The sequence below is a fragment of the Lepidochelys kempii genome, chromosome 1, assembly GCF_965140265.1.
Source record: "Lepidochelys kempii isolate rLepKem1 chromosome 1, rLepKem1.hap2, whole genome shotgun sequence".
NCBI lineage: Eukaryota > Metazoa > Chordata > Testudines > Cheloniidae > Lepidochelys > Lepidochelys kempii.
In genome coordinates, this window is record NC_133256.1 from 269,733,142 (window position 1) to 269,746,286 (window position 13,145).

General features: G+C 42.0%; 1 protein-coding gene across 1 annotated transcript in view; it reads right to left on the reverse strand.

The window, feature by feature from the left end:
- The window catches only part of PLEKHG7 (pleckstrin homology and RhoGEF domain containing G7), a 57,318-nt gene that overhangs the window by 28,546 nt on the left and 15,627 nt on the right, over positions 1 to 13,145 (reverse strand). The window contains exons 5-11 of the mRNA XM_073338129.1: positions 12,668 to 12,763; positions 11,478 to 11,627; positions 9,250 to 9,345; positions 5,368 to 5,463; positions 4,647 to 4,760; positions 2,268 to 2,442; positions 109 to 224 (exon numbers count right to left, since the gene is read on the reverse strand). Of these exons, the coding sequence (XP_073194230.1) occupies positions 109 to 224; positions 2,268 to 2,442; positions 4,647 to 4,760; positions 5,368 to 5,463; positions 9,250 to 9,345; positions 11,478 to 11,627; positions 12,668 to 12,763 (843 nt within the window). The remainder of the gene's footprint in view (positions 1 to 108; positions 225 to 2,267; positions 2,443 to 4,646; positions 4,761 to 5,367; positions 5,464 to 9,249; positions 9,346 to 11,477; positions 11,628 to 12,667; positions 12,764 to 13,145) is intronic.

Consider the following 13,145-nt stretch of genomic DNA (forward strand, 5'->3'; position numbering starts at 1 on the left):
TTTAGACCACAACACAAAGGTCGGGCAAATGTAAGAACTATATGAAAATTTTCTTCAAAGAAGAAGTCCTCAGGCTAACATTTTAAAAGTAGTGAATACACGGCTTACCTCTGGGAGAAAGAACCTTTTGTCACGATCCCAAAGTGGAGGCCAAATTATAACCTCGTGCAGCTGCCTACATTTCTGAAAATTGTCCAGCCATTTTACTTTACCTTCAAGGTCTCCTGAAAAATACAAAATATCAATTTTTCCCATGGTTGACAACAAGCTTGGGAGATGTTGAATGCCTTTAACAGTGCTAGACTGCAGTGGAAGAGGAGGGACTCTGGCCTAAACCCTCAAAGGTGTTTAGATGGCTAACTCCCAGTGATTTCAGTGGGAGTTTCTGGCACTCTGTACCTCAAAGCAACACCCTGGAACCCCCATATTCATCACTGTCATATAATTATGATATGTTTTGTACAAAGTATGCCTTGTGAGGCATCATTTTAAAAGTCTTGAGCTGTTGAACATTAATATCCTATTGGATCGTATGTGCTGTCATTGTATGGGAAGTTACAAAGTTTTGTTATGTGTGTGTTACTGTGAGGTTGGGAACACCCATAGCCAGCCTTTCAGGTACGACAGTGGAGTAGCCAGTCATGCTGATGGCCAATTAAAGAGAATTCATTATCCCAGGAACTGTATACAATGAAGACTTTTCAGATAGAGGGCATATACAATGGAGGCTGTTTGACCAATGGGGACAAAGCATAGATCTTTTCAGCAAACTGGAAGAAACTATAAAAGAGGGGAAGTGACTTCATCACTTGGCCTCATTGCTGCCACAACTCAACACCTGGAAACACATCTGGAGGACAAAGACTTTGAATTGGGGAGCATGGTCCTAGGCTGGAGGAGAGTTCCAGCCTGTGTATTGAAGATCTGTGATCTGTTTGTACCATCTGTCAGGGTGAGACACTGCTTTATTCAAATCCTGTTTAGTTTGCAGAACTTACACTGTAAATTTATTTTATTTCTTAGGTAACCAGGCTTCTGACCAGAGCAAGACAATATATGCTGGGGGTGCAAGGCTGGGGAGCTGTGGCGGGCGGGGGAGGGAATTGGCTGGACCCTGTCTATAATTGGTTCATGAGTGACTCCAGTAGCATGAGAAAGTTCTTTAGTGGTTTATTTAAGGGTAAATTAGCTTTTATCATTTAGAGACTGATTCAAAAGCCATTGGAATCAATGTGAATCCTTAAGAACAAACTTTAAAAGGAAGGATGCTTTTGTGATTTAGGCACTGGACTGGGACTCAGGAGATCTATTCACAGTGTGTAAAATGAAGCATGTGCATTAGTCTGCAGAATCAGGGCCTTAAAGAGCAAAACTTCAATATGACTCCTAATTTTGCATGCACAGCCATTTTGCACACAGCAAGGGAGGGAATGCTGGAGGTAAAGTTACCCCTCACACCATCCTAGCAAGACAGGTAAGTTGTAATGTCACAGATGAGGACATGAAGGCAGACAGGCTAAGTGGACCAAAGCCATTTCCTGATATGTAATCCTGGGCAGAGGTTACTGGTCCAGGCATACGCCAATAGGTGTATTCACTTTCTATCTATTAAAACTCTCATTGACTTCAGTGGGAGCTGGACTGGAGCACTGGAAAAATAAGTTTGTCTTATAATGAGCTTCAGAGCTACCAGATATTTACAACTGCAAATTGTGGGTTCCAGGAAATAACTGAATTAATAGGTTATTTATGTAAAATAGACTCCAGTATAAAAACCCATCCATTTTTTTATAAGCTGGAGAAAGTTTTCCTTAGATAAGATGGCTTCCAAGATACCTTACAGGTTAAGACTGTCATTCCGAGAAAGGTTGTTGGCTTAATATGCCCCTTGTGTGTGGAATTTTATTCTTTTAAGGATTAAACGCTCCGAATCCTTCCCAGACATGACTCCATCTCAAAGACCTCTTTGTTTGAGATACTCCTTGATTTGTTCCCATTTGTGAACTGCTCAAGTGATTCTTTGTGAATACAAGTGACTGACTGATTTAAGTGCTGCATTACCATACTGAGGGAAGATTTTGACAATATGAGAATGGTACCAGACAATTTTGAGAAAAAGAGAAGGCCTCAAAGGGAGTTTTTCATGCCACCAATCACATCTTCACACAGTAAAAAACAACAACCTCCTTTACATTTGAACCTCAAGTGCGTAAACCCTCAGAGAAAATACTAAATGGAGAACTTGACTTTTAATCTCAGCTACTTACGTAAGGACTTTTCCACCTTTTCCTTAATAGAGTGGATGGTGGCTTTCTGTGCTGCATCAGTGCTTCTCTTCCAGATATTGTTAAGGAGGAGGGGATATCGGGTCAGTCTGTGTAAAGGAGCCACCAACAGTTCTGGTAGATGTAGCCGTTTGCACTGTTCATTTTGTTCACACCACTGCTGAATATAAAGGAAGCCTGTTTTAGGATCCACAACCTCTGGCTGCTTTCTGACAAAGCCGTTAATAAGAAATTAGCTGCATCATCAGTTGACTGAAATGAAATGGGGATCCACTTGTGATGAAGCCAATTCAGATCCCAGTGAAGTCAATGGAAAGGCACCCTTTCACTACAAGAGGAGCTGAATCAGTCCCACAGGTTAATTTTTGGTATAGATAACTTAACATTTCAGGCATTATACTAATTCCTAATAATACATTTCTTCACTATACCATTTGATCTCATCAAGAAAAATCTCAATCGGGGGTTCCTCCAGAGCCATTTCCTCTCCAACATTTGACTGCTTATAAAAGAGTGAGTTTTGCCCTTAGATGTGTCTCTGTTGCCCCTGGGGGACTCCTGGTGGTACTGGAGCTATTCAGACCCCAAATGCCCCTAGTGGGGGCAGGACACTTGGCTACCACCCTGGAGCTGCCCATAAGAGTGAGCTCATTTATCAGGTTTAAATAGAGTAAAATCTGAAAGCTGAGTAAGTTTGAAATGGTGATGTCCGTTATTTATTATTTATGTAGTGCTATTGGTCTGTGTGATGCTAAAGATAAATAAAAGTGGTAGGGCCCTATCCCATGCAGTCTATGGGCTAAATTTGGTTAGTGTAAATCTGGATTAACACCACTGATTTCAGATATATGCAGTGTAACTAAGAGCAGAATTTGACCACTCGTGCTCACTTTAGAAGTCCATAAACAATAACTCTTCAAGCTTGGCAAGAGTTTAGGTCAAGTCAATGGAGATACTGCTACATGACAGGGAAAAGCCAAGCCACTAAATGTAGTATTGTTGTGCTAGCCTCCCAGTCTCTCTCTTCTTCCCAGCTGGTTTCAGATACAGTAAAACAAAATGTATCTCAAAGGGTAAAAATGACATTTACATCAATGAGCTGCTGTTTTAGTTCCATCCTGTGCACTCAAGGAGATCCTCTTCCCTCCCAGATGGGTCACAGAGATATAAATATGCAAAGGGGGGGGAGGAAGCATTCAAGTGTTCTCCCTCGGATTCAATGAAAACTCTACCAACTCTTTTCTCACAGATTCACAAAAACACGCAAAAGCACTACCATGCTCTTTCATTATATTCATGTGTCTGGTGCTGTTAGCTTGGTTTAGACACATGCTTTTAACTTCCCTCTGCAAAGAGAATTCAGGCTCAGAATGAAGTAATAAAGCACTTATCTTATTCTGAATGTTGTGCTTGTAAAGTCTGATAAGACCATGTGAATATAAACACGGCTTCAAATAAAGACAGAGCTTAAGTGACAAAACCACCACGCCAGCCTCTCCAGTTCACACAAAAGCCTCTTGAATCTCCTATTCCTAAGGTGTGGCAACTCTTGTGAGTTTCATGCTATTTGGTGTTCTCATTAAAGCAGCAGCTCCTGGAGTCAAGTGATTGTTACAAGGTCTGATCTTTGAGCAGATCACATAAGACAGAAAATCATAGAATATCAGGGTTGGAAGGAACCTCAGGAAGTCATCTAGTGCAACCTCCTACTCAAAGCAGGACCAATCTCCAATTTTTGCCTCAGATCCCTAAATGGCCCCCTCAAGGATTGAACTCACAACCCTGGGTTTAGCAGGCCAATGCTCAAACCACTGAACTATCCCTCCCCCCAAACCTCTTAAAAATAGGCACTTATTTTAGCTTCTGCGCTCAGTGTTAGGCAATCCCAAGAGGGGATTGTTGCATTAGGTACTTAGTTATGTCAACTGCTCCACTCTCCTCCCAGTGTTTGCAGATATCACAGGACATTATACATTGGCCAACCCTGCTGCTCCTACCCTGCAATAGGCGATAACATATGACAGCTTTGGATTAACAGCCCAGCTGTTTGACCTGCTCCGGTTGGAAACTAATTCTAACATCTAATAATTCTGTATTTTACAGGTTGCACTAATTGAAAGTATGAATGGAGTGGATGAAAACCTGGTGCCATTGAAGGAGCTCATGTCAGTGGAAATTTTGCCTCTGACTTCAGTGGAGCCAGGATTCTACCCAGTATATTTAAACCTGTGATATTGTTTGCATTTCAAGAAAAAAGGCATAGACTATTATCTAAAATATAATATAGCTTTTCCAATTTGTTTTTAAAGACAGGATAGGATGGTTGAAGACTCAACAAGGAGAGCAAAACCAACACTTTACTTTCAGATAGATTCCAAAATCTTCTCTCTGCCTCAGGTTCTCCAAGTAAAAGATGGCTGAGGTGTAATGAAGGCAGTAAATCTGGTGTGTCTGGCAGAGGTTACCTTGAAAATACTGCAAGACAAAAGATTTAGAAGTTTAACAAGATTGAAAAAGAGGAATGTCCTAGTGAGGGGCAAAACAATGGGCAAAGCAATCTACTTTTCTTAGTTTTTGTAAGGTACATTTTGCCGGAGATTTGATTGCAACAGGGAAAATCGGGCTACAATAGAGAGTAAACTTGCCAAAGAAAACTACTTTCTTAAAGAATCCTGCCACAACTCTAGCAATTCTACGGGCATCTGCAGTGTTGAGACTTTACTGCCGGAAAAATAAAGTAGATGATAAAAAGTGCTAGGCTACGGAACAGCTTTGCATAGCCTTATATTTAGGAATGTACTAAGATATCCACCTGTGTTAGAGGCACTTACAAATTTGGGGTGAAATCTTGTCCCCCGTGAAGTCAATGGCAAACTCTCATTGACTTCAGTGGGGCCAGGATTTCACCCATTGAGTGAAAGAAGAGTGAATGTATCTCTGAAGCTCCCATTGGACAGCTTGATTCCTCCTATTATATGATCTAGGTCTTTTACTAAAAGTGGAATGTGACCAAGAAAGCAGCTTCAAAAACTTTCTGCACTACATTTAGAGTCCTACTACAGAGCCTTTCTGACCATGTTACCTTTGTGAGTACAGAGATGAAATCCAGGGAGGATTCAGATGCAGTGATATGGTCCTTTACAATTTTGAAAAAATCAGTCACAAAACGGAGACTCACCTAGTCAAGGAAAGAAAAAAAATTAGTTTGTCTGCTCTTCTGAGCTTTATTTTTACCATTAAATATTTTTAAAGTCCAGATCCTGCAACTGACTCCACACCCAATAAAGCCCTATACTTGCACCAAGCTCCATTGACTGACTTTAAGTCAGCGGGCACAATCCCTTTCCGAATCATGGTCTAAGTGCTTAAGTTAACCAGAAGTTAAAACAATCCTGTTAAAAACACCCACTTAGGCCTTGTCAAGCTCTGTTTAACAAAAATGATGACACAATATTACATTTTTCCAATTACATTTATTTTAGAACAGTAGCTACATAATTCATATGAATATTCAACACAAATTAACATTGGGAATTACAGAAATAAATGCTGTATAGTGATCTGATGTGACAGAACACTGTAGATGCAATGTGATTAAAGAGGTATTCAAACTCATTTGGAAAGCGATTGTAATTTATATTCCACCTTATTTCAATTTCCTGAAGATAATGAAAAACATTTCTTTTAAACTGCCAAGGGACCAGAATGTGAAAATTGCCTTTGCAAGCAAGGCATTCTCCCAAATGAAGTTTTAAAAAAATATTTTCACTTAGATTCTAGTGGTCCTATCTGAATCTCCACATCTTGTGCCACCATAGAAAAATTTACTGTGAAATCTACATTTACCATGCAGTGGTATCAGGAATCTACAGTATTCCTGTAGAGACAGAATCGAAAATAATTGCTGTATCTCCAGTACCGTAGTGAACTACATTAAAATGCTGGGATTTTAATTTTGAGCACTCTATTTTGTTTAGCAAATGTGTGGGCCTACATAGCTTTCGGGGAGTTGCTCGTGGTACAGTATTAACTCTAGCATGTTGGCAAGGTGTATTTTATATATTTCACAACATAAAGCTCTTTTATGGCAAGGGTGTCAGTATCATTTTCCCCACATTTGACCATAATGGATGTTACTATATTATATACACATGCATAATGGGAAAAGTATTAAAAACAACACTCAATCCTGATTGTATCCTAATCGACCCGCCGGTGTGTTCATCCTGTAAATAGCACATAATTCAACCCCTCCCCTGTCTCTCACCACGATAGGGCCAGGCAAAGACTTGATGCATGTTTATTCTGATGTTTAGTTTATCTGTTGTTTCTGTAGGGATACCAGGGGGAACTGAGGGAGTACTCACTTATTGCAGTAAAAATTATTATTTTCATTATTATGTCGTATTATAGTGTGACGGGGCATGCATGCCCCTCACTGGGACTGCAGGGATTAATGCCTCTCTTTGGGCCGAGGAGGCCATGCCCCCTCAACCCTTCTGGGCATGCTCCAGTTGGAAACCATGTATAAAAGGGAACAGCTCATCTTATTCAGGACGAACCATTGGAGAGGGAGGAGGTGTGCTGCAGGCCCTGCTGAAGGACCGCTGGCACTTCATGATGCGGATGCCAGCGAGCCAGCCAGCAGCAACCGATGACCTCCAGGCTCCAGATCCCACAGGGGGAGGAGAGACCATGGGAACCCTGGGACAACAAGCCTTGGAGAAGCAGATTGGAAGCAACCCAGCGAATCTTTGTGGGGAGGTGGTTGTAGAACCAGAGACTAGCTCGGCATGTTTTGGCTGGATCCCTGAGCTGGTGGCGGGCAATCCTGCCACTGACAGACCCTGGGTTGCAGGCTCCTACTGAAGGACCACTGGCACTTCATGATGTGGAGGCCAGCCAGATGGTGGCAACCGACGACCCTCAGGCTTCGATGCCACAGAGGGAGGAGAGACTGTGGGAACTCTGAGACTACAAGCCGTAGAGAAGCGGGTAGGAAGCAACCTAGGGAATCTTTGCGGAGAGGTGGTTGTAGAACCAGAGACTAGCTCAGTGTGTTTTGGCTGGATCCCTGAGCTGGTGGCAGGCCACCCTGCAATCGACAGGGTACTGGGTTGGGACCCGGTGGAGAGGGAGGGCCCGGGTTCCCCTACCCCTGGCTGCCTCCCATCCTGGAGTGGCAGCCCGTCTCACCAGTTCCAAAAGGGGATGGAGTATGCATGACCCATGACATAGAGTAACAACATCAAAGGGCTCAGACTGATATAGAAGCCCAGTGGGCTGGGCACTGCATGAGCAGAGTAAAAATCAGGGCCTTGTCTTGAAGTGATTACACTCTAAATAGACAGGAAAGATATTGGCTGGTGGAGGAAACAGAGACACAGAGAGATGAACTGATTGGGCCAATGTCACCCAGCAAGCCAATGGCACAGATGGGAGTAGAATCAACATCTCCTGACTGTCAGTATCTACTAGCTCATACTGCCTCTCACCAACAGAGCTCTAATAATAATACTTAGCCCTTTGTATGTTCAAGCCACTGTGCAGACACTGATTAATCTTTGCAATCCTTATTATAGAAGGCAAATTCTTTCTGTGCTGGTAGAAGAAGAGCAACAAAAATGAGATGTCAGTGACTGTGGGAAGTGTAACTTTGAGGAAGAAAACTGCAACAGACAGTTTTCTTAGTAGAGTAGCATTTGATCTTAGTGATCATCTTCTGTAGTGCTCATTCACTAATGGAGTCAGAAACTGTTCCCAAACGCCACCCCTCATTCAGTCAGGGTGATGTATTTGCTCTTACACCAATAATTTTGTATTCAGTGAAAAGAATCAGTTTGGAAATAATTTCTTTTGTCTTATGTGATGCTGTCAAAGGCAGGACAGAGTTTTGCTTTGCCATTAAAGCCACGTAACAACTATTTCAGCTTGAAGGAATGCCTGGTATTATCAATTGCAATCTTGACTAACTTGTCTTGGCATTAAAATGCCTTGCAGAGAATGCTGTCCTTGCAAAATGGAGATCTTAGGCCAGGTTCTCTGCTTTTCTGAGTTTACACTATTAAAAAAGCAAATATTTTTAATATTTTAGTATTTTTAATACTTGGTCACTTAGGAGATGTCTACACTGCAGCTCAGCACATGCCTCCCAGCCTGGGTAGAGAATCACGCTAACTTTGCTCGAGCTAGCACCCTAAAAATAGCAGAGTAATAGTGTAATATTTGCTTTTCTGAGTTTACACTCAGGGTGGGTGGTGCTAGGGATCCCTGAGTCTTTTCCTGGCCCCAGCACAAGTCAGAGCAGCATAGGGACTACTTTAACTTTCACATGTTGGAAAAGAGTCCCCAAGGGGACTGGCCACAAGCTGAGGATAGACAGAGCACAGAGCACTCTGGGCGTGTCTTCTCTCCACCTTGCCCCAGAAGCTGCAGGGTGAGTAGCACATGAGTCAAGCACGTCACCTGGGGAATCCCTAGCTGGGGAGATGTGGGTGGTTTCTGTACCCTTTGTCCTTATGGAGTAGCACAAAGGGACCATAGTGTAGCAGACACTTCATGTCTATGCAATTGTTTGATACGGGAAATTCATTGTTGTATGGATCTGGCTGTTGTGATTGTTCTGCCCTAATGTTTGTATAGTGAGGACTGCCAAAACCCATGATTTAACAAGACTCTATTTTAAAGAGCTAATGCCAAACTCATCTTATGACAGGAAACAGGACACGATCAGACTACAGCCATAACCAAAACTCAAATGGCTCTATGCCTGTTCATGAAATCATTTGGCCTGATCAGATGCCTCATCCAAATTGTTTTACCAAAGAGAGAGGGGGACAGTGTCCTTAGGGTCAAGTTCAAGATACAGACACTGAAATCTGGTTCTGGCAATTCTTTGTGTTCCTCTTTTTTAATTATGCTGTCAGCTTTTGATCTAAATGAAATTTCTTCTTTTTTTCCTCACCTGGTTTAACTCCTCCAAGTTTGCAAAAAGTCCCCACAAATCCACATCCACAAGGAACTCATTGTTTTGCAGGTATTTTAGCGTATTCACAAATATCTTTAAAAAAGACAATAAATCCATATTATTTATTATCTGTATTAATTCAACATTAACAAACCAATTAATTTGCAGCAGGCAGATAGATTTACCATATATTCCTTCGTAAGCCATAATTTGATGGGCAGACTACAAAATGGCTGGGCTCCCACCAGTTAGGAGCAAGTCTTTTATGGCCTGCACAAAGCCTAAAAATAATGGGTTTTGGGCAGGACCTATGCAGTGACTGAAGTGAGAGAATCCATACACAGCCAGCCCACAGATCGCAACGTAGCCCCATCATGGCTGTTATTTTATTCTGTGGTCGGGAATGGGGGCTGAGGCCTCTTTAGACCTGTACTGCAGGGAGTTATACCCACAGATCCATACAATTGCAGACCTGGTGGTCATGAACCCTGTCCTCTGATCTAGACCCACCCCAACCCTTTCCGTCTACCTCCATGTTGCTCTGTATGCTCTGGCATGGGGGGTGGAAGAGTCCCACTAAGCAGCTAAATGGGTGTAAGGCCAAGGCTTTGAGAGGCTGGGTGGCTTGTTCAGTCTCTCTTCTTTCTGGGTGAATTTCAGTGGTGCTGAATGAACACTGTGAAGGCACGTGTTGAATACTGAATACATTACACATCAGCTGCTGGAGCTTGACTCTTTGGGACCAAGAATGAGCTGAGAAATATAATGTATTTAATAGAAATGGCTTTACATGAAAACATGAATAAAATGCTTACTGATGTTGCCCAAGGTGCTAGGGGAGGGGTGAAGAGAGTGAATGCTTATGCTTATCCCTGCATTGGTCTAGCTGCCATGAACTACTGATCTGAGAGCCTGAGAAAAATGTCATTTGAGGAGGAAACACTCCATAGTCTCAAATCTCAGCTGAGCTTGATTAGAACAAGTGGAATATTTAATAGTGAGGAATATTTAGAGCAGCAAGAAATACATGGAACTGTGAGAGTTGCCAAACTCTTTCATAAGCACATTTGTTTTCACTGCTGGAGAATATTTAAAAACGGGGATGGGAGGGATGGGATGAAGGAGGAGAGGCTGTATCATTTGTGAGCCACATAGGGCCTACTACTGTATCTACCTGCCTTTCTCTCTAGGTTCTTACTCCTCACTCATCACCAAGGGGTCTGAGTACCTTGTAATACCCCCCTGTCTAGCAGGAGAACCACTTGCAGTTAGCTGCGCTCCTCAGCGATCCTCTACCACTTCCACTCTTTAAAACAAATGTTTCTAGATGGCAGGATACTTTCATCCTGGCTTTTCCTAACTGTCCAATAACTGCCCCCCCCTTCTGCCCACCCTAATGGAGCTGTCTGTGCTCTTCCTCATCCACCTGATTTTGGAGCATTAGTGTCGATGACTAAACCACCTTTTCAGCATGAAACGTGCTTTTTAAAAGGCAGTTCCTCCCTGGACTCTATCCTCCTTCCTTTTGAGAAACCAGTGGTAGAGGTGGTGAAAGTGTGTGTGTGAGTGTGTGTATAGAAACTCTCGATAGATCTTCCTTTATCACCTATAAAGGGATACTACATGGGCAAACTGTCAGGAGTGCAGCCTTACCACAGCTTGTTCAACTTTGAAGATGCTCCTATTTTTCCTCAGGATAAGGTTAGGCTTGATTTTATTTTTTCTGCTGGGTGGGAGGGGAGCTTGAAATACTGCCCTGCCAAATTTTTGCATTTTCAGGGCTCTAGTCTGGATAACACAACTACACCCCATTAGTTCTCTTCAAGCTAAGCTATTAAAAGCCAGAAGTACAAAATGAAATGGGCTGGCAATAATGGAAAGTATAGCATTATGAGTCTGAAAGTGCAAGTTGAGAGAGAGTGAAAGACAGACTAAAATGGACTCTGATGCTACTGGGAGTACAGAAGGCACTGAACCAAGAGAGACCGATGCAAAGCACTGAGAAGAGGCACACAGAGGAAAAGATTTCATCAGGATGAAATGAAAACTAGAGAATTGTGGAAACAGGTTTAGAAAACAAGACATGAGGAGTATACAGCACAAAAGTACAAGTAATTTCCATTTAGATATAAAGAAGTAAAGGTTATAGATGACTTTCTTCTTGCCCCACTGACGGCAGGACAAGTCCCATGTTTAATCTACTGGAGAAATAAATCCAAAATTACCGTCTTGAGAACCAGTAAGCGATCCAGAAAGTAACTGCATTCACTTGTAAAAAGTTCCCATACAGCTTCTTCTTTCCTCACTTCTAATGGATTATCAGTGTCTTTCTGCTGAGCCTGTTGAGTCGTTATCATTTCATGCCAAGTTTTATTCTATTGATTGGGGTGGGGGGAGGAAAAAAACCTTATAGATTTCATGCATAATAGCTGACTGATACATAAAGTGCTGCAATCTTTATGCAATGTATTAAAATATAGTATAAATAATAGAATTAGAGAAATGTAAGGCTGGACAGGCTCTTCGAGAAGTCATCAAGTGCAGCCCCCTGTGCTGTGGTAGGACCAAGTAAACCTGACCTGGATAACAACAGTTCTCATCCTTTGGCTGGATGTTTAATAGGTAAAAAATAAAAATCCTGACATTTTACTCTTGAGTATTATAAAGCATATATATAATAATAGTAATGCAGAATAATTCTTTGTATTTATGGAGCACCTTCCATCCAAGGATCTCAGGATGGTTTGCAAACATTAATGAATTTAACCTCACATCATCCCTCTGAAGCAGAGGTGTATTATTATACCTGTTTTTCAGATGGTGAAATCAAGGAACAGAGACCTTACAGTGTATCTACATTGCAGCTGGGAGGGAGCCTCCCAGTGTGGAGGGAGACACTCAAGTTAGCTTTGCTTGAGCCAGCACACTGACAATTGCAGTGTGGTCATTGCAGCATGGGGAGGAGTTCGGGCTAGCCACCTGAACTCTGACCCTCTGGGTCAGGCAGCTTGAACTCAGGCAGCTAGCCTGAGCCACTGCCAAGGCATAACATCCACACTGCTATTTTTAGGGTGCTAGCTCGAGCAAAGTTAGCGTGATTCTCTACCCAGGCTGGGAGGCATGTGCTGAGCTGCAGTGTAGACATCTCCTAAGTGACCAAGGTCACATGAAGCCTGTCAGAGCTCGGCATAAATTCCAAATTGCCTGACTCCTAGACTTCTGTCTTAACCACAAGACTAACTGCCTTCTGTTGCAACAATTGTACCCTAAATTTATATACAGATTCTGCATGTAGATTGCCTATGTCGATTACTAACATGGAAAAGATTAATTTTAAAAGGGACACAAAGAAGAGAAAAAAGTTTTGAGTCCATTGGAGAGGACTATCAGTGTAATTTACTGAGTATTTCTGTACCTTAAAACTGTGAAACTCATATCCACTGCAGTCTGTGATCTTAATGGTTGAAAGACAGTTTTTCAGATCAGACATTTGCTTTTGTTTGTCTTTACTCTGTTAAAAGATAAATTCTACACGTTATAATTTAAAGAGGTAAATAGTATGCTTATTAGCTTCAGTAATTTTGTTTTAATCTGCAAGGACTTCACCCTAATGTTTGGTTTCTTTGCCAACCCATGTACACATATCCAGTGAAAGGAGTGTAGATGCAGCACTGTCATTTGCTTCTACATATTGGATAGGCACCAAGGTCAAGGTGGCCCTTTGGCACAATAAGATTGAGTTGTACAGTGCGGTAGTCTTTGACTGTTGCTAACCTAGAACGTCACAAGTGATAATGGGCTATTCTCAAAACCCATCTAAGAATAAACTCAGCTTGCTTTGCTCATGCAAAAATCAGTGATATGTGACCAGGAAATCTTTGAGGGTAAACATT